At 40.6% G+C, this 19,195-nt stretch overlaps 1 protein-coding gene across 4 annotated transcripts in view; it reads right to left on the reverse strand.

Moving 5' to 3' along the window:
- The window catches only part of SCN8A (sodium voltage-gated channel alpha subunit 8), a 177,579-nt gene that overhangs the window by 76,700 nt on the left and 81,684 nt on the right, over nucleotides 1-19,195 (reverse strand). For 3 of the 4 annotated variants that reach the window (XM_032420680.1, XM_032420679.1, XM_032420678.1), the window contains exons 3-8: nucleotides 17,350-17,468; nucleotides 15,242-15,331; nucleotides 14,479-14,607; nucleotides 12,632-12,723; nucleotides 1,739-1,960; nucleotides 626-689 (exon numbers count right to left, since the gene is read on the reverse strand). In XM_032420680.1, the coding sequence (XP_032276571.1) occupies nucleotides 626-689; nucleotides 1,739-1,960; nucleotides 12,632-12,723; nucleotides 14,479-14,607; nucleotides 15,242-15,331; nucleotides 17,350-17,468 (716 nt within the window). Of the gene's footprint in view, nucleotides 1-625; nucleotides 690-1,738; nucleotides 1,961-12,631; nucleotides 12,724-12,879; nucleotides 12,972-14,478; nucleotides 14,608-15,241; nucleotides 15,332-17,349; nucleotides 17,469-19,195 lie in introns of all 4 variants that reach the window. The other variant, XM_032420681.1, reaches the window with a different exon arrangement.

The raw sequence follows: 19,195 nt of genomic DNA on the forward strand, positions 1-19,195 counted from the left end.
GGAAAAAAAAAAAGGGACCCCTGGGTGCCTCAGTTGGTTAAGCGGCTGCCTTTGGCTCAGGTCATGACCCCAGGGTCTGGGGATCCTGTCCCACTTAAGGTCCGTGCTCAGCAGGGAGTCTGCTTCTCCCCCCTCCCTCTCCCCTTCCCCCTGCTTGTGGGCTCTCTTTCTCAAATAAATAGATAAATAAAATGTTTTTTAAAAATGGAGAAAAATATTACGTTGCTATTCTGTTCCCTCCCCATGCCATCAGGCCTGCTATGTTTTGGGTCATCCTTGGTACTAATCTATCATCAAGGCAGTGTCCCTACTCTATATTTTATTAATCGTGTTATAATAGAATGAGGGGAGTCTACAAGAGACAGGGAAGGTATCTGGTGTTATAGACTCTATCCTTAGCCTTTTACATTTTTAATTTTGGCTTGAGACTATAGGCACATTCACCTACTAGTGAAATGCCAATTTTGGATGGACGAATATGAAACAGGAAGAAACTCTGAGTCAACCAATATGTCAGACCCAGTTAGGATCTACTACATGAGTACAAAGAAAAGTGAAAATATTGCCCATTTTCATCTGACGCATTATTTTAAGGGAGAAGAATAAAATTAGGCGAGCTACTTACCCAGCATCAGAACTGTTCCCACAGAGTAAAGGTTCCAGCATGCCAGGAACTGTGTAAAAATTTGCTAGAAAAGTTTAAAGAGCAGGAAATGAATAAGGCAGATTTAAGTGAATGAGAGAATAAGGTTACACTGTTCCTAACTAGCCCCAGCAGAAACAGTCACTGATTTTAGCTCATATAAATCTTTTCTGACAGAGTAAAACCTGATAAGAATTCTTTCCCATTAATTATTTTCTTATATATACTTAAAAATGAAAAGTGCTACCATATAGCCCTAATCCAATGTCTTTTTCACAGACACTTGGCCTCCACTCGTATTTGACATCTATATGCTAGTTTCTGGTGCTTGAGTCTAAGGGGTCTGAAAGTGAGTTTTCTGAGCTCTTTACTCCTCCATACAACTTTAGCCTTCTATCCTTTAAACTTCTCTTTACCAAAGAGAGGCTAAAACCCTCACTGATCACATTACATTGTCCTGTATTAATTAGAAGGCATGTTTCCCCTTTCCTGTATGTGTCCCTGAAATTGCCTTTGCAATAACATTTTTTTAATGGCTACTTAAGTGCCTTTAGTTCCTCCAGGGTGATGAACAGTGATATTGCTAAATTTTCCCAATTATTTTATGGAAGTACTACCACACCAAATGTTCCTTAGTGCAGACCCAAGTGCTGTGGTTCCTGAAATGAAATTATTAAAACTCCTTCACTGAAAGGGGCTCAAATGGTTACTTAGAGATTTACCTGACTTCCCACACCAGACTGACTACTAAGGTCGTAATAACATGAAGAGAGCTTACGAGGCATTTTCTGAACCATCCGAGGTAACCCAACTAGGGCAAAAGGTATTTTTATCGAACTCCTAAGCCTGATTTTGAAAGCAAAAGTTTAGGGGTGCCTGTGAAAAAGCTATAGAGTTTCATGTTGGGTTTTAAAGGGAGAGAAAAAACCCAGAGACGCTTCTGAACACAGTGTTACCCCGGGGACAGGGAATAACTTCAGTAGCACTGGACTCCTTTCTGGCCCCAACTATTTTTTAAAGCCCAGTGATGGCGTCAGACCATGTAAATTAGAGACAGACTTGTCTTTTGCCCCTTGAAGAGAAGGGGCCACCTACTTTTATTGTTGATATATTCTTCCCAATCAAAGCCTTTGGTGCCATTTTCCAGATAGCTCTCGTTGAAGTTTATGGGCCACACAACACACTTATTTCGCAGGTTGCCCATGAACAGCTGCAGTCCAATCAAGGCAAAGACACTCAGGCAGAACACTGTCAGAATCATCACATCTGACAGCTTCTTCACTGACTGGATTAGGGCACCCACAATGGTCTTCAGGCCTGAGGAGATAGAAGCCCCAGAATCAGAGTCACTTCAGAGCCCTCCCCACCTCCCCCAGCCTCCCTCTTAGCTACTGGCTTCTACTCCTCCCCACAGCACCACCCTTGAACCATGGCCACTCTCTCTCTTATGCCATGGGAATAACAATGGGTCAGCAATATTATCAATTTTTCCAGAAGTATTAATTCTTAAGTCAATAATTTTTAAGAAGAAAAAGAAAGTTCCTTCTCCAACATGCGGCTCTTTTCCTCCTGGAAGTACTCTCCTGGGTCTGACTGCTGCTTAGCTCCTCAAATGAGTCAGGCTCTTACTTGCCCCAGAGCATTCATACATACTCTTCCCTCTGTCTGGAATGCTTCCTTCCATTCCCCTGTCCTACCCGCCTAACTCCTCTTCATTCTTCAGGCTCAGCTTAAATAGCAATTCCCTCAGAAAGCCTTCCCTGACTTTCAATTCTTCTCCCTCCCCCATTATTATTAATAATTTAATAGCACCTTATACTTTCCTCTATAGCATTTATCATGCTTATAATTAATTATTTATCTGTCTCATTCACAACTGTATCTAGACTGCCTAACCCACAGCAGGTACTCAGTAAATATTCACTGAATAAACAAATGGGAAGATCAGGGATTGAGGAGGTCTCCTGGTTGGACAGAGAACTACTGGAAAGTTTAAAAGCCAAGTTGTGAGAAAGTACGATAAATATTTTCCCAAGAGTTCTGGAAATACCAATGTATTGAAAAGGTTAATTATTATCAACCCAGTATTTACAGTTTGTCTTTCCATTTACAAATACACCTTCTCTGGACCACATATATGCCCTGTTCTCTACAGCTGGCCTTTTTTCTGTCCTAGATTGAAAACAAAACAAAACAAAATCTAACCCACTTGAATTTGAGGTTTAAATACAAGCCACTGGTTCAAATTTGAACCTGCGTGTAGCTTTCTTAACTGTAAGGGAGGTATCAGTGATAGGAGACACAGGAAAACATGGTGGTGGGTTCATGATGTTTGGGTCAAAACGGATTCTGTTTAAGACTCTCCTGGGCATGCTCAGACATCAGGCCATCCATAGGAAATGGCCAACTAAGCACTGAGCACTCCAGGGAGGCCAGTGTACCAGGACAGACGGAAGGCAGTCCCAGTGCCTTGACACATAGGACTCAAGTCACGTAAGACTCAAGCACCAGAAAGTAGCATATAGATGTCAAATACGAGTGGAGGCCAAGTGTCTGTAGGACTCATGATCCACTTCTGAAGGCAGGAATATTAGACTAAAATTCAAGAGAAATCCTAATCTTGGCTTTGAAGTGTGAAGCTAGGTGTATAATTACTACTCTTAACTAAGTTAGACCACTTACTAGTATGACCTGAGCAATATACCTAACCTCTTGGAATCCTAGTTTTTTCATCTTTAAAATGGGAATAATTATGTTGACTATCATAGGGCTCTTGTAAGGATTAAGCATAATTCATATAAGCACCTAACACAGTACCTGGTACACAGTAAATGACTTAAATGTTAACCATTTTTGCCTGAACCTCAGTTTATTCATCTATAAGAAGGTATTTACAATACCCCTCACCGGATTGTTGTGAGGCTTAAATAAGATAATGAACGTAAAATACCAAGTATAGTACCTGGCACTTAACACTTGCAAGCTATCACTATTACACACATTGCCCTCATCAAAGAGATATGATTGGGATAATGACACTGCATGGCTAACCTCGTATCATGGTGATCTAATGGGGAGTATGGACATGACAGCTCTTTGCTGTGTTTTGCAAGTAATCACCTAGAATTTTTAAAGTAGAATTCAATAGAATTTTCTATCTGAGTCCAATAATAGTAATGCATGCTATGCCTAGCATAGGACCTGGCACAAAGCATGTACTTAACATATTTTTATATAAAGAGCAAATGAATGAGAAATTTTCTTTCCTCTCACACAGATACCCTGAAAGGAATCTAAGAGGAAATAAAGAAAAAAGAGCTATGAATTAAGATTGTAGAGATACAAAAGTATGCAAAGGCCTGTGTTTTCTTATAGAATGGACCTTCCACGGAGACTGTGGCCACCAAAGGGATTAGGAAGAACTTGTCTACATCCAAGGCACAGGACACAAGACATTTCTAACCTGATTCTTTTCTCCTCATAAGACTGTGCAGGGGCACTTGGGTGGCTCAGCTGGCTAAGTGTCTGCCTTTGGCTCAGGTCATAATCTCAGGGTCCTGGGATCGAGTCCCACATCAGGCTCCCTGCTCCGTGGGGAGTCTGCTTCTCCCTTTCCCTGTGCCCCTCCCCCCGATCGTGCTCTTTTTTTCTCTCTCTCTTAAAATAAAATCTTAAAAAAAAAAAAAAAAAAAAGACTGTTCAAAAAGAGCATCAGACAGGAAATCAGAAAGTAGGAACTCCGGTCCTGGCTCAGTCATTAGCTATGACCCACTGTATATCAGAACAAATTCAAGGTCCCACCTCATTTTCTTATACACGAATGTGGATACACACAGGAGTATGTGGCAGTGGGCAGTAGAGGAAAAGCTGAAGAATCTTCTTTAAAAGTCTTTTAAAATAGGGCAGAGATATTTATTTCTTCGAGATTAAGTAGCTGAAATTTCAATCTGATTCCGAAGGCCCTGAGAAACTGTATCATAGTCACACAGGTAAGTAAGAAGATACTGGTGGTATAAAATAGAAAGCAACCATCAAGAAATAAAAGTTGTTTCAGTATTATGGGACTTATTTTCATAAGTTGCTGAGGGATAGAAAAGTTCTTCATTGTATTTGGCTCGGTTGAGGTGGGCCTATACTAGGTCAATAATTCAATTCTAGGTTCCTAAAATTACACAGTTCCGTTTTCAAAGTCAAAGCATGATTAAAAAAAAAGAAATAGTTGAATAGGTCACTGAAGGATGGTTGTAGTTTCTTTTCCTGGATTTCCTTGAGAAGAGCTTATATCTTCCTGAATGGTTCAGACAATCACTGATCTGAACACTGGATGATTGTTCAAGGCCATTACTATTTCCATTTTAAATGAATGGAGATAGGAACTATAAGCTGTCATTTGTATTGGTAACAAGAGTATAATACTACAAAATAGTCAAACCAATGCATTTGTGATATCAATCAATCAATCAATCAAATTTAAAAAAATACAATTTTAGCATGAGTCTAATCTAATTTTCCTGGGCTGAGAACTTTCTGGACAGTTCTAAGCCCATTTAACAGGAAATTATTAGGCCATGAGGCTCAAATTATCCTGTTTTATAAAGCGGGGCCCCCAACAGCCTTATTTGTAGGAAGTGACCGTCTGTTAATAGGTTACAAATGTCAGGGTGGACATCTGACCTAAATCCTGATCTTTTCCTCTGGGAACTTAACATGGGACAAAAGACAGTCTAGTAGTCTTTTCAGGTGGAAGGAATGGTAACACGTAAATTTGGGAACTAAGTGGTAGCCATATTCTGTCATTATATTAGGATGTCTGAGAAGTAAAGGCAGTTAGTAAGCTAAGAGATAGAAAAAGGAAATAGACACATGGAGGGAAAAAACATGAAGAAAAAATACTTCCTGGTCTCTGGAGCTTTCTGGCTCTGCATTCTGGTTTCACTGGCTTCCAGAAGCCCAGAAGCATTCCAGCCCTTCATGTATCCTTTCACTTGCAACCAAAGATGTTCAACTAATACACCAACCATACATGGAACTCATCGTTTTCCTGGGGATAGACCTAAATGCTCTCAGTCAGTTGGTTTAAAATCTTTTCTCCATAAACCAGAAGTCATTGCTGAAGAAATCTGTAAACATGAGTCAAGAAGGCTAAAAAAAAAAAAAGAAGCTTCAAGTGTTTTCTTCTGAAGTCTGAGGTTTAGATCAACTCCTTGGTGAGAGTTCTTTCAGCTTTCAAGAAGCTTAAAGTAAAAGCTTAAGTTGGAAATGGTATTCAGCTGCTTTTACTTCACAGGGGCTCAGAGAAACAAATCTTAATTGAGTAAGAATAACTGCTAAATAACACTAACTATGGCCACCTAAAAAGTTTACTCTCCAAGATTTTCATCCAGGTCCCACAGGAAGAAAGGTGGTGTGGCGTAATGTTAGCATGCCGAGGTAGACATACAATTACACAGCAATGTTAAATGTAAATGGTCACTGGGTCATTTGGCCTCTGCCAAGACTCCTCCTCCTTCCATTAGGGTTAATGATTGTGAATGACCGTACTTGCAGACATCAATGCCAAGTCATGGAGATGAGGCTATGAATGCATTTCTTCCCTCCCCCAGTTTTACTGAGAAATAATTGACATACATCACTGTAGATGTTTAAGGTATACATCATAATGGTTTGATTTACATATATTGTGAAATGATTACCACCGTAGGTTTAGCTAACAACCACCTCTCATATAGATACAATAAAAAGAGAAGAAGACAAAAAGAAAAAGAGGAAAAAAATGTTTCCTTGTGATGAGAATTCTCAGGAGTTACTGTTAACAGCTCTCCTGTGTATCAGGCAGTGCTGTTAGCTATAGCTCTCATGTTGTACATTACATCCCCAGCACTTTCTTTCTTATACCTGGAAGTCCATACCTTTTGGCGACCTTCCTCCAATTCCTCCTCCCCCCACACTCTGCCTCCTCGGGTATCCACAAGTCCGATCTCTTTTTCTATGAGTTTGTTTGTTTGTAGATTCCATACATCAGTGAGATCATACAGTATTTATTTGTCTTTCTCTGTCCAACTTTTCAAGGTCCATCCATGTTGTCAAAAATGGTAGGATTTCCTCATTTTTTTATACCTGAATAATATTCCATTGTGTATATATCTCACAACTTTATCTATTCATCCATCAATGGACACTTAGATTTTCCATGTCTTGGCTATTGTAAATAATGCTATTATGAACATGGGGTGCAGATATCTTTTTTGAGTTAGTGTTTTCGTTTCCTTTGGATATATTCCCAGAAGTGGAGTTGCTGGATCATATGGTAGTTCTATTTTTAATTTTTGAGGATCCTTCATACTGTTTCCCATAGTGGCTGAACCAATTTACTAATCCCAACAGTGTGCAAGGGTTCCCTTTTCTCCACAGCCATGCCAGTGTTTGCAATCTTGTCTCTTCGATGATGGCCATTCTAACTTGTGTGAGGTGATATCTCATTATGGTTTTAATTTGCTTTTCCCTAATGACTAGTGATATTGAGGATCTTTTCATGGACCTGATAGTCTTTCATATAATGCCTTTCTTGAGCTCAAGCTCTATAGTCTTGCTAGCAGTGACTGACACGCACTAGTAAATGCAGGCAGGCAAAAGTGCTCCCTGTTACCACCAACACAGATCAATAAAGTAAGAAGTTGCTGGTAGAATTCCTGACCTGATGCGTGCTAGAATGGAAAATGCCACTGTTCTGGCTGTGAGGAGAAGTTGCCTTGCTTCTTCTACTGGCTCACAACACCACATACTAGAACAAGCAAGATACTGATTGGAAACTGATTATCCCAAACAGAGCAGAATGCTCCTTCAAACAACTCCTACACAACAGAGTGTGCAACAGAAGCCCGTGGGGGCAAATTGGACAGCGAGAACTCTTGGAAAAGGCTAACATTAACTAGCATTGGGATGAGTCTGGGCAGGAGCAGCTAATACATTTACTACAGATCAAGAAAAGACAGCTGGACCCAATGTACAGAAATGTCAGCTACCAGAGAGGAAGTTGGGACATTTGAGGAACTTTGAGAAGGAGGTGAAGCCTCTATATCCAAACGCACCTCTGAACCTCCTGTCACCTTTCATGATGCCCAGAAATCCCTTGGACAAATGAAAAAAGCCTGCTTATGTGCCAAGTCCCGAAAAACCAGCCATGCATACTGGGATCAAAATCTTACACAGTGGTGATGCCAGATTATAAATAAAGTAAATTTATATTTCCTAGCTTGTGGCTCAGGTTGAGAAATCTGTCTGGTTTGAAGCAACATGAGCTAATTCTACAAAATTAACATTGGAACGGGTCTCAAGAGCAGTAACAAGCAGTTCTCATCCCCAGGGAAAAAAGTTCCCTAATTCCCAAAGTCTGGCTTGGTCCAGACAAGCCCTAGGGTAAAGTTGTACCAGGTCAATTTTCCTGCTGCAGGTTCAAGCTTCACAATGATATTCTTTATTTTATTTATTTGAGAGAGAGAGAGAGCATGAGCAGGGGGAGAGGCAGAGCTGAGCAGGGAGCCTGACATAGGACTTGATCCCAGGACCCTGGAATCATGACCTGAGCCAACGGCAGACTCTTAACCGACTGAGCCACCCAGGTGCCCCTTACAATGATATTCTTGAGGGTTCTTTAGATCAAGAATAATTTGGGAGAGATTTGGAGGCAGATTTATTTACTCAAGACCAGATTTGTATCACAAAGTCTGAGCAAAACTTAAACTAGCTCCCAAACGTGAGTCAGTGGGATCCTTTGAGACTGAAGTGTTTTCCCAAGTAAGACCACTGTGTTCAACTTAAATTATCTTTTCTGAGAAGCAATGGGAAAAGGAGAAATACAAAAGCAACTGGATTAAAAACTAGAATATTATAAAGGACACAAGGAATCTAAATATAGTCTGAAAATACTTTCTATCCCCCTTCACTGTGCAGCAGAAATTGCCATATTCATAATGCATAGGTCTGAAGAAAATGCTTTCTTTGTGAATACCGGGGTGGGAAAAAGAAGGGCCCATCATTTTTCATCATTTTGCTTCTTATCTGATACCACAGGTAAGGAGAGGAAGTAACAGAAATGAAAGCACAGAAATAAAAAATCAAAGGGAAAAAGAATCAACAAATTATAACTCTAAAGAAAGCAAAATGAGGGGCGCCTGGGTGGCTCAGTCGTTAAGCGTCTGCCTTCAGCTCAGGTCATGATCCCAGGGTCCTGGGATCGAGCCCCACATCGGGCTCCCGGCTCTGCGGGAAGCCTGCTTCTCCTTCTCCCACTCTCCCTGCTTGTGTTCCCTCTCTCGCTGTGTCTCTCTCTGTTAAATAAATAAATAAAATCTTTAAAAAAAAATAAAGAAAGCAAAATGGTATTAAACTAGTGTTGGCAAATAGAGAAGCAGTGCTTTTTGGGAGTCGCTGAAACGATGATAGAAATGAGAAGCAACTGGCAAGTAAGACTGTCCCAACTGGTTTTATTTACACCACTAAATGCTACTCAATAGGAAACGCCTCAGATTCCTGCTTTGAGATTTCTGCCCTATCTTTGGGCATGTCAGTCCTGTGGCACATGGCTAAAACATGCAGAAGATGAAACTTCTGACAAAGTCACTCGGAAGCTCATTTTTATGCCCAGGCCCCAAATGAATATAAAGCAAAAACAAAGTTTTTGTTTGTTTGTTTGCTTGCTTAAAGATTTTATTTATTTATTTGAGAGAGAGAGAGAGAGAGAGAGACGGGGTGGGAGGGAGGAGCAAAGGGAGAGGGACAAGCAGACTCCGTGCTGAGCACAGAGCCTGATGCGGGGCTCGATTCCCACCACCCAGAGACCATGACCTGAGCTGAAACCAAGAGTCGGATGATCAACCAACTGAGCCACCCAGGCGCCCTGAAAACAAAGTTTTAAGACATGAATTTCTACACAGAATACTTCAATGTCAAGTTGAATCCAGCAAATTCTGGACCAAAGAAAATGTAGGAAGGGTCTTTTCCTGTAACTGCAGTTTGCATGCACTGTTCTTCAAGCCAAGGCCTCTGAAGCAGAAGGGAAACCATGTGTGATACATATCTAGGTCTTCAGTCAGCAAATAAAAGGGTCAGAATGCGGGTTTGGTCTTTTCTAAGTCACTAGAAGGCTCTAAATCAAAGCACCCCTTATCCAAAAGGCTGGAGCTAACTGATGCACCGCACTGTCCCATCTTCTGGGAGTCCTGACCATACTGACACATTCAGACTGTCTACCAAAGGTGCTAAGAGGGAGGGCAGCGTCAGCCCAGGTGAGTGGGTGAGTTGTCCAGGAAAGGAAAACTCTCATGAAGGGAGCTGAAGGCTTTGTGGGATTTTGCAGACCCCATGTCAGTTCTGTGGTTGCTCTCACTTCTGTTTTTGGCAGCTTCAGCAAAAGCCTACAATCAAACTGGGAACAGGAAAAGGTAAAGAGAGCACCAATCTCGCTGAACTGATCCATGAGAAAACTTGGTATGCACAACAATGGCTTTCACTAAGAGGGGACGAAGGCCTGGTTCTACAATAGAATCAGAATGACGGAGATTTCCAATCAAGAGATGGCACCAGGTCTAGTGACTCATACAATGGTGCTCCCACCTTGAAAGGAGAGCTGGTTAACAGGCAGGTAGGAACAGGGCAATAGTCCTCTATAAATAGTACGGGGAGTGAAAGGACTTGGCATAAAAAGTCACACTTTAATTCATGTATCAATTATACCACTCACTGACAGAGATCTATTATTGGCTTTATCATCCCTTAGAGTTATTTTGCATCCCAGTTAACTTCACAAAGCCAGCTCGAGTGGGGGTGCTTCTAGAAACAGGAATCAGGAATCTATTTCAAATTGTGAAGTTGAGGTCTAAGCCTTGATATAAACCCTTTCTTTGGGTTTAGGTTTCTTCTTTATAATAATAATTGCTACATTAAAATCATTTATGGAGCACTACTATGTGTTTACAAATACATTTTATAGATAGATAGATAGATAGATCAATAATTTAATAGTAAGGATAAGTAATATGACGCCAGTCAAGAGTTACCTTGCAGAAATGCTGTGGTCAGAAGCTATCCATACAGCAGAGACAGAAGCTAAGAGCTAGACCAGAGATAGCATCTGCTGCCCTAGTTAGTGAACAGAACGCAGCTTTCCAATTTAATTCTGGAAGAGAAGTTTTCAGATCACAAGAACATAAAGAGACAGATGCCTTGCAGAGTACGTTGGGGGAAGTGAGCAGAAAACATGGGATCATATTTAAAAGAGGCCAGAGAAGAAAGAGAGAAGAGGGAAAATGAAAGTAAAGATTTGGTGCTCCAGATGCCTGAAGAAATAAGACAAGGCCTGCCTAAGGGTTAAACTACCATCAATGAGCTGCGTGAGGTTGCCTGGAGAATGAGCTTCACTTTTTTGTCAAACGGATTTAAAATGGCTAGGAACTGAACCTTGGTAAGTCAGGGTTGTAGTTTTTTCCCAAGAATATACTCCAACTGATGCCCAGCCTCTAGTTGATAGGGAGAAAGCTCCCATTGCTAACTATAAAAGAATTCATTTTCAGTAGGGCCCGAATTTACTGGCCCACGTCATGCCCAGATTTGTAAATGGAGAAACTGAGGTTTACCTTCCTTGAGGCTCTCAGAAAGCCACATTCCAAGTCAGCCCTCTGCAGGACTCTACCCTTTGTGCTTCCCTCTCTCTGTGTCTGACATTCAGATAAAGTTGAAAAGGGGAAAAGAGGAATATTTGTGAGTCAGCCACCAGAAGAGCCACGTGAAGCCAGGAACAGGATGCTTCTGTTCTTCATGTCCCTGTTTCTACAAAAGTGCAGTGGGAAGCTTGGTCCCTTGGGAATCTTCCCTGAAAGCCCCTGAACGGAACCAGAGTCCAGTTGGCAGCCGCACACTCTTGATTTCTGCCACGTTACTGCCCGTGTATCTCAGGCTTGCAAGACTAGCTCAAATATCTTTCCTTCCAGATTTCAAGACCAGCCTTTAGGAAAAACAGTTAAGCACTACCTGGTAGTAAGGATTTAAATTAAATTAAGGATCTCAACGTGGGGTCCATAGGTGGGTTTCAGCGGGGTCTGGGAACTTCCCCCTGATTCTCAAAAGGATCCAAAACATTCAAAAAGTTAAGAACCACTGGGCTAACTCAACTAGGACCAAAAGAAAAAGACAAAAATTATGAAACGATTGTCAATTAACTACTTCACAACCACCCACTGATTGATTCCTTTTTTTTCCTCAAGTTTCTGTCCTTGTTGTTTGCCCGTACATTCAGACATATCTATGTTATCTTACCTTTCACTGTTTTTAACAGCATCTGCACAAGCTTTCATTGGGATTTGTGTTTGAGAATGGCCTCTGAATACATACATAGTAGATGTCTACTGGTTCTTACTCCAGTGAAACAGACAGCAATAGGATGTGCTAGTGATTACTAAAGTTCAGTTCACTAACTCCAAGGCTCTTCAATTTGGCTCTAAGACTGGACTAGTTAACAGGGTAGGGGTCTTCTGTGGTTAAATAATTCCATTAACACAGTAACAATAAAAGTATACTTCATTGAATAACATCCCATCAGCAAACCATGCGACAGGAAGCCTAGAAATCACAAGCAATGGGATGACGGTGAATGTTAAATTTACTGTAATTCCATGAGGCCAGGAAGCAAATGATTTATGTACAAAGAGACAGCTAGCTCTGTGACAATTTTTTCAGATTGTGGAAGATCCAAGTGATTTATAAGCACGTGCTTTTTCAAAGCATGGATGGAATGGGGGCTGCATGCCTGGCAAAGCGCTGCCATTGAATCTGCCTTAGGACCAAAGGGCCATTCCAGAGAACGTCTCCCAGGAAAAACATGCTCAATGCAAGGCCATGTCAAGTGTGCTGACACCAGTTTAGAATGTGGTGGACAAAATGAATGGAGGGCAAAGAGGAAATGAGGCAGTCAGTTTTGTGTGTAAATTTTCTCACCTGGAATTACAGAGATAGTTTTCAAAGCTCGGAGAACCCTGAATGTTCTCAGCGCTGAGACATTGCCCAGGTCCACAAACTCTGTCACATATCTGTAGTAAGGGAGGTCACACACAGACACAAATGACAAACACAGACACGAACACAAACACCGAAGGAAAAAAACAAAACCACAACAAAACAAAAAGTACAATACGTCACGTCAGGGCCCTAACCCAACACCTAACACCAACCCCGGGCCATCTTACCTGGGATTACCGAAATAGTTTTCAAAGCCCTCAGTACCCTGAAAGTGCGTAGAGCTGAAACATTGCCTAGGTTTACAAACTCTGTTATATACCTGCAGAATCAAACCAAAGTTAACTTGTAATGGTACCACTGGGCGAGGGTTTGACAATGGGGGGAAGAAAGGGTCTTATATACAAGCTATGATTTCATTCTTTTTGTTGTTGAAAAAGAAAATTTCAAAATATAAACACTTAAAGAACACACTTCTTTTTTCAACTGGGCAAGGAGAATTCAAAAGAATATTTGAAAGAACTGATACAACCAGGAGGTTCCGAGGGCTTACTCTCTTAATCAGCATCGTGCTGTGTAGATCCCAATCAGAATGACTACTCTCGGTCCATTCATTATTTTTAGTAAAAAGGAAGGCCAGGAGGTATCAAAGGCTTATGTCCCCAAGCTTTGTGAACAATTTCTTAGGAAAAAGGAGACAAATTTCTGCAGCAGAAGCCCCATAAAAACAAATTTACATTAAATAACTCCCTAGTTGACAATGGCAAAAGTGCCTAAATGTCTATATATATGACTTATCCAAGAGTTGTATGCATATCTTTGCAGTCACATCTACTGATGAAGTACCCGTGACATACAAAAGCAGGGCTCAGGATCATGGGATCAAAGCAAATAGTGTGTTACGTGCCCATTTTATCACCAGCTCTGTGCCCAGCAAGGACACTTAAATTTTAAATGAACACCAGTGTGTATTCATAATGTTGGAAAGCTAGAAATTGCCTTAATATAACAGAAAGTCAAAGTTTCAGTTTCAAATATTCAATGCATATCGTTCACTCATTCACATTTTACAGTTGAAATACATCTTTCTGATGCTCAGACCCATATATGTACAAACTCCATCTCTTACACATCTGCACGCACACACACAATCTGCACAACACCCTCACTCCCTACCATACCACAAAGTGCTTCCCCGCCTGAAAATGCAAATAGTAAAGTCTGCTATAACTCTTCTACCATCAGTTACATTTCCCAAAGAGATACAGGTATACAAACATGCAGCTAGCATACTAATGTGGAGTTATACTGCTCTCTCACAATAGTTTGAAGTTCTGGTCAGTACTTCCTTAAGAAGTGACCAGTTTGGATACCTTGGCTCGTGTTTTAACTCTAAATTGTGCTCTCAAGTCTGCAACATCTGGACCAGCCTCATGAAATTACATGCGATATAACATACCCAGGAAACTGATTTTCAGCTTAAGGTTAACGCCTAAAAAATTTCAAATCTTCACCAAGGCCCCATGGTGATAAGCATGCAAACCTTGGTCAGTGTTATAAGGGGGAAGAAAATATGAGAGCATGTCAATGGAAAATCACTTGCTACTTTCTCTCCTAGCTGTAAAGCCTTGGCTTACCTTCTCCCATATAAACATGCTGTCATTGCCCTCATCAGCAAGAATCACAGGCATAAGCCTGTTTGGCCTTATATGGTTATCCATTAATTCCTCTGATAACTGGCCACAAACACACTTACAAACACAACCAGGCATACAACCACACATACATAATTACACCCAGAACATCAATAAAGTAAGCAGACAACTTACGCCATCATGATGACACTGAAATCTAACCAGTTCCACGGATCCCGTAAAAAGGTAAAGCCATCTATGCAGAAACCTCTTGCAATGATTTTCACTAGTGATTCAAATGTATAAATCCCTGTGAATGTGTACCTGTCGAAGAAATGGAGAGCTTGAGGTAATTTCTGAACAGACAGAAACTTTAAATGAATCTTTTAAGCTAACAGCCTGAAACGTGGCTTCAACTAGTAGACACAAAACAGAACGGGCACAGCCAATGCAGCAGAAAGAAAGGCAGGAAGAGAAAGTGATGCTTTGAAGGAAACTTACCGAAACACAAAACCAAGAACTTTAGAATGTTGTACTGGGTGCCATCTAGGAGGTGATCATTTTGAACCAGGTGAGGAGGCCCCAGAGCTATTTTTAACTTTAGACAAGTAAAAAAAAAAAAAAGAAAATAGGAAACCTCATGTTGGAGAAGAAGGCAGTGCCATGAGGGACTAACTGAGGGCACAAGATGGCGCTGGGGCAGCAAGTCAAAGGCACTGGCCAGCACAGGAGAGGGTGGAGGTGAAGGGCAGTAACTTCCAGAGCGCACTTTCTCTTTCTAGAGTTGACTTCTAAGGATATTTCCTAAATTCCACATGGATCCTCACCCCTCTCTGTGAAGTAAAGAGTGGGAAAAAACCAATTTTTTTCCTTGATGGATAAACTGTGCAAAGCAAGATTTGGTGTGTAAAAATCTTTAAAACAAGCAAGCAGACAAATAAATAAATGAGCTACTTACTCCACATTCTTCGACCATTCAGGAGGGTTACTAAAAGTCATGAATACACAGTTGGTCAAAATAGTGCACATAATGATCATGCTAAATACTGTAGAAAAGAGTCAAGGGAGAATATACAAAATCTGGCCTGTTTTCTTCCTCAGAAAGCAAACACGTTTCACATTGGGTATCATGAGAATTAAGTCAGTAACCTGAAAGGAGACAAAGCACAGAGGACAAGGAAATGGCGAGGTGATAATGAAAGCCACCATGAACACAGAATGCTGCCATATGTATCCACACCTGACCAGAGAACTGTGGGGGGACACAGCAGGGGAGCCACTCTCTTTCTTTCAAAAGGGCTGTCACTGCTCTACTCCTTTTGGATAAAACATCCCCGCCCCCACCTCTTGCCACTTTAGCCTCGGCTATGGAATAAGCCTCTAAATACCTGTATACACAGTAACCAGAAATCTACCAGTCTACCAGATGCCAAAGTCATCAGGTGAGAAACTACATTAAATCTAATCTATATTATTCAGTACTCATTTATTGTTAAGTTAGTTATCTTATCTTGCATAACTAGTTATCTGAAAATCTACATGCAATTAATGGTTTACTTTTTTTTTTTTTTAACTGAAGTATAGTTGGCACACAATGTTATGTTAGTTTCAGGTATAGACCAAAAGGGTTCATTTCTCCCCCTAGTTCTCCAAAGGGCTGAATTGTCCTTAGAGGGCAAGGCAACAGCCTCTAAGTGTGGCATTTGAACAATCTGGGAAACCAGTCATGGCGTGTTGGGCAAGGATTTCAAGGATATATGCACCACCATACTCCTAAGATTTAGATAATGGGGTAGATTCATCTGATCATTCTGAAAGTGTCCAGGAATGTTTATGGACAGCAAACCATTTTGTTGCCTTTTCAGTTCCAACCGAGATTTTTCTCAGCCCTTTCTGTTCTTGTCTACTGAGAAAAAATAAACTCCTTTAGGTCAGCACGTGAGTTACTCAAACTCAGACTGTCACTTTAACAAGCACAGAAGCCATATCTCATCTGTTGCTAACTCACTCTCTCTTGCTAATGGCATTCACTATCCTCACTCTACTAATGGAGTTTTTAAAAGAAAAAATACTTCTTACAGCTGGATTTTTCTTTACTACAGCTCAATTTTTCTTCCAGGAATAAGAACACATTCTGGTTAGAAGAGAAAAAGACACTGTCTTCTGATCCAACAAAAGGGAAGAAGTCCACTGTGAATTACTGATTCTTTGTAAACCTTTAGGTTTCAGAACTATGGTCCTTGTAAACCACAGATTTCAGAATCATGCTGCTAAATTCTTAGAATTAATAAAATGTGGCAACAGCTTAGCAAACCAGTTTACTAAATTGCAACTGCCACCTTCCTCATCCTACTTGGAGAATAAAATATCCTTTGAAGCACGGGACTAAGTACCAACAAACTAAACACCAATCATAAAATTTAAAGTTATTATGCAAAGTTGCTAAACTCCTCACATAATTTTTCATCTGTCATACACTCCTCTATATTAATAAGATATAAAAGTCAGGCCACATGAATAAACTGGCATTTTCTGTTGAAGGGGAGTAAAAATACCGGAAAAGACTCATAGCAGGCTTGCAATCTAGATCTAAACTCTATACCGAGGAGGCCATTTAATCTGAGAAACTATCTCAGGCACTTTCCATACTCACTGCTCAAGAAATCAGAAATATTCAAGGCAAATCTCTAAAGCATTCATTCAACACTTTGTACTCAAGAAGTGGCCTTCCAAAAATTCTAATATTGAACTTACATTAAAGAACTGAATCGTTTGCCTCAGGATGAAATTACTGAACTCTGAGCACTTTAAAAAGTTACAGGTTACTGTCTTAATTTGTTTCTCTTCACGATACCAACAAAATTCCAGATTACCAGGATATCATCCTAGGAAAAAAGAATTTGCTGAAGCTCAGCTCAGGATCTGGCAGAAGGTCACTCAAACCTTCAACGACACTACTGATAAAACACTTAATATATAATTCAATTGTCAAAGTTCAGAAACATATACTATATACCAGTGACCATGCAAATGCTGCACTCACTCCACATTCGTAGAAAAGGATATGAATGTATCAAAATTTTAATAGCTATTCTTCTTATCAGGTTAAAAGGACTTAAAATGTACAAGGCAGGCGTGGCACTAAATCTGAAGAGAGTTTTCCCTCTGTTTAATACTACAAAGGTCTGTGGAGAAAGAAAAAGAGAAATTATTAAAGCATGGGAATTAATCACCACACGCAACAACATTTTTCTAGGCAAGAAATAAACTCAAATGTACTTGTAATTTTGCCTTCCCAATTTGGTTTCTAAGGCAAGAAAACTTAAGGCACCGTATCTCTCTTTCCCTCCCCACCCTCCCCTGCCCTGCCCCAGATTATATACATAATACACAGTGGGCACTATCTTAGCAGTTTTATACATTTCTATAAATTTCTTTCTTTCTTTCAGAAACAAACCATTTGAATTATACCTAGGCTGTACTCTGCCAGCTCTGAACAAGATACTGAAGATCATTAAGTCAGGATTCGTTCACCCAACAAATGTTTCCTACATCCCTACTACGTTCCAGGCCATGTTCTAGATGCTTGGGAAACAGCAGTGAACAAGGCTACCATGGTGCAGGATGCTTATATTCTAATGGGGAAGACAGATAACAGATAAAAAACATAACGAATAAGTAAATGATATACAATGTGGTAAGTGCTATGGAAAAGGGAGGGAGATGAGGGAAGGGGAGACACAGAGTGCTGGGGTCAGGGGACGTGTGAATGGAGAGGTGACCCGTTTTAAAGGAGGTGGTCAAGTAAGCTTACTGAGAAGAAAGAAATGAGCAAAGACTCAAAGTAAGTGAGAAGAGCTCTTCATTCTGCCAGTATTTACCTACCAAGTCTACTCTGTCTGGCTTTTAAGAGCCTCCATGATCAATCAGCCTTGCCAAAATCATTCAAACATGTTTCCCAACATGAATCTTCCTGTCTTGCCAAACTAGTACATGTTATAGTAACTCATAATTTTGGCCTTTGCTCACATTGCTCATCCTACCCACAATGCCTTTTCTTGTCTCATGAATTCAATTCAAAGTACTTCTGAGCATCTGTTTTGTGCTAAACTCTGGGTTACAGAATTGGATAAAACTGTACTTTTAGGGAAGCCATATATGTGAACTAGTAATTATGATGCAGGGTAAATACAAAGTTCAATAACAAAAATATGTGCAATGTATGAGAGGCAGCAGGAGGGAGAGTTTTTTCTCCCCTTGGGTAGAGAATGAAAGGGAGGAGTGTGAACTGGAAGGTGTTCACAAAGGAAAGTACCTAATATTTGGAAGGGGTTTCAAGGATACTAGGGGAAGGGCTGGCAGATAAAGGGTTAATAGAAAGGGAAAGGGAATAGAACAGAAGGTATGAGGCACATTAGCACATAATTGTGGGTCGTTCTCAGGGAGCTGACAGGTAATCTGGTGTTGATGGAGGAGGAACAGCGAAGGGGTGCAGCAGACTATGAAGCTGGAGATGCGGGTGGCCTAGGAGATGGAGCTCCTAAGGAGACGAGGCCAGTGGCAAGTACACAGCACTAGCACCTCACTGTGTGGATGAAAGAGCGAATGGTCAAATGTTAGCCATTCTAAGTAGGCTTTTCGAAAAATGTCAAGCAATACATGCTTGTAATTATATATAAGGCACAGAAGACTTAAGTTCTATCTCACTACCCAAGGATAACCTTTGCTGCTTATATATCTTTTTTTATACATCTTTTCAGAACTTTTCTGTGTAAATACAAGCACACAGATACAGCCTTAAAAAGACTCTCTTTCTCTCTCAGATGGGATTGTACTATAAATACTCTTCTGCACCTTGCATTAAAAAAATGAACCCCCACAAAGAAAAGCCCAGGACCATATGGCTTCACTG

The sequence above is a fragment of the Phoca vitulina genome, unplaced genomic scaffold, assembly GCF_004348235.1.
Source record: "Phoca vitulina isolate PV1807 unplaced genomic scaffold, GSC_HSeal_1.0 scaffold23, whole genome shotgun sequence".
Classification (NCBI taxonomy): Eukaryota; Metazoa; Chordata; class Mammalia; order Carnivora; family Phocidae; genus Phoca; species Phoca vitulina.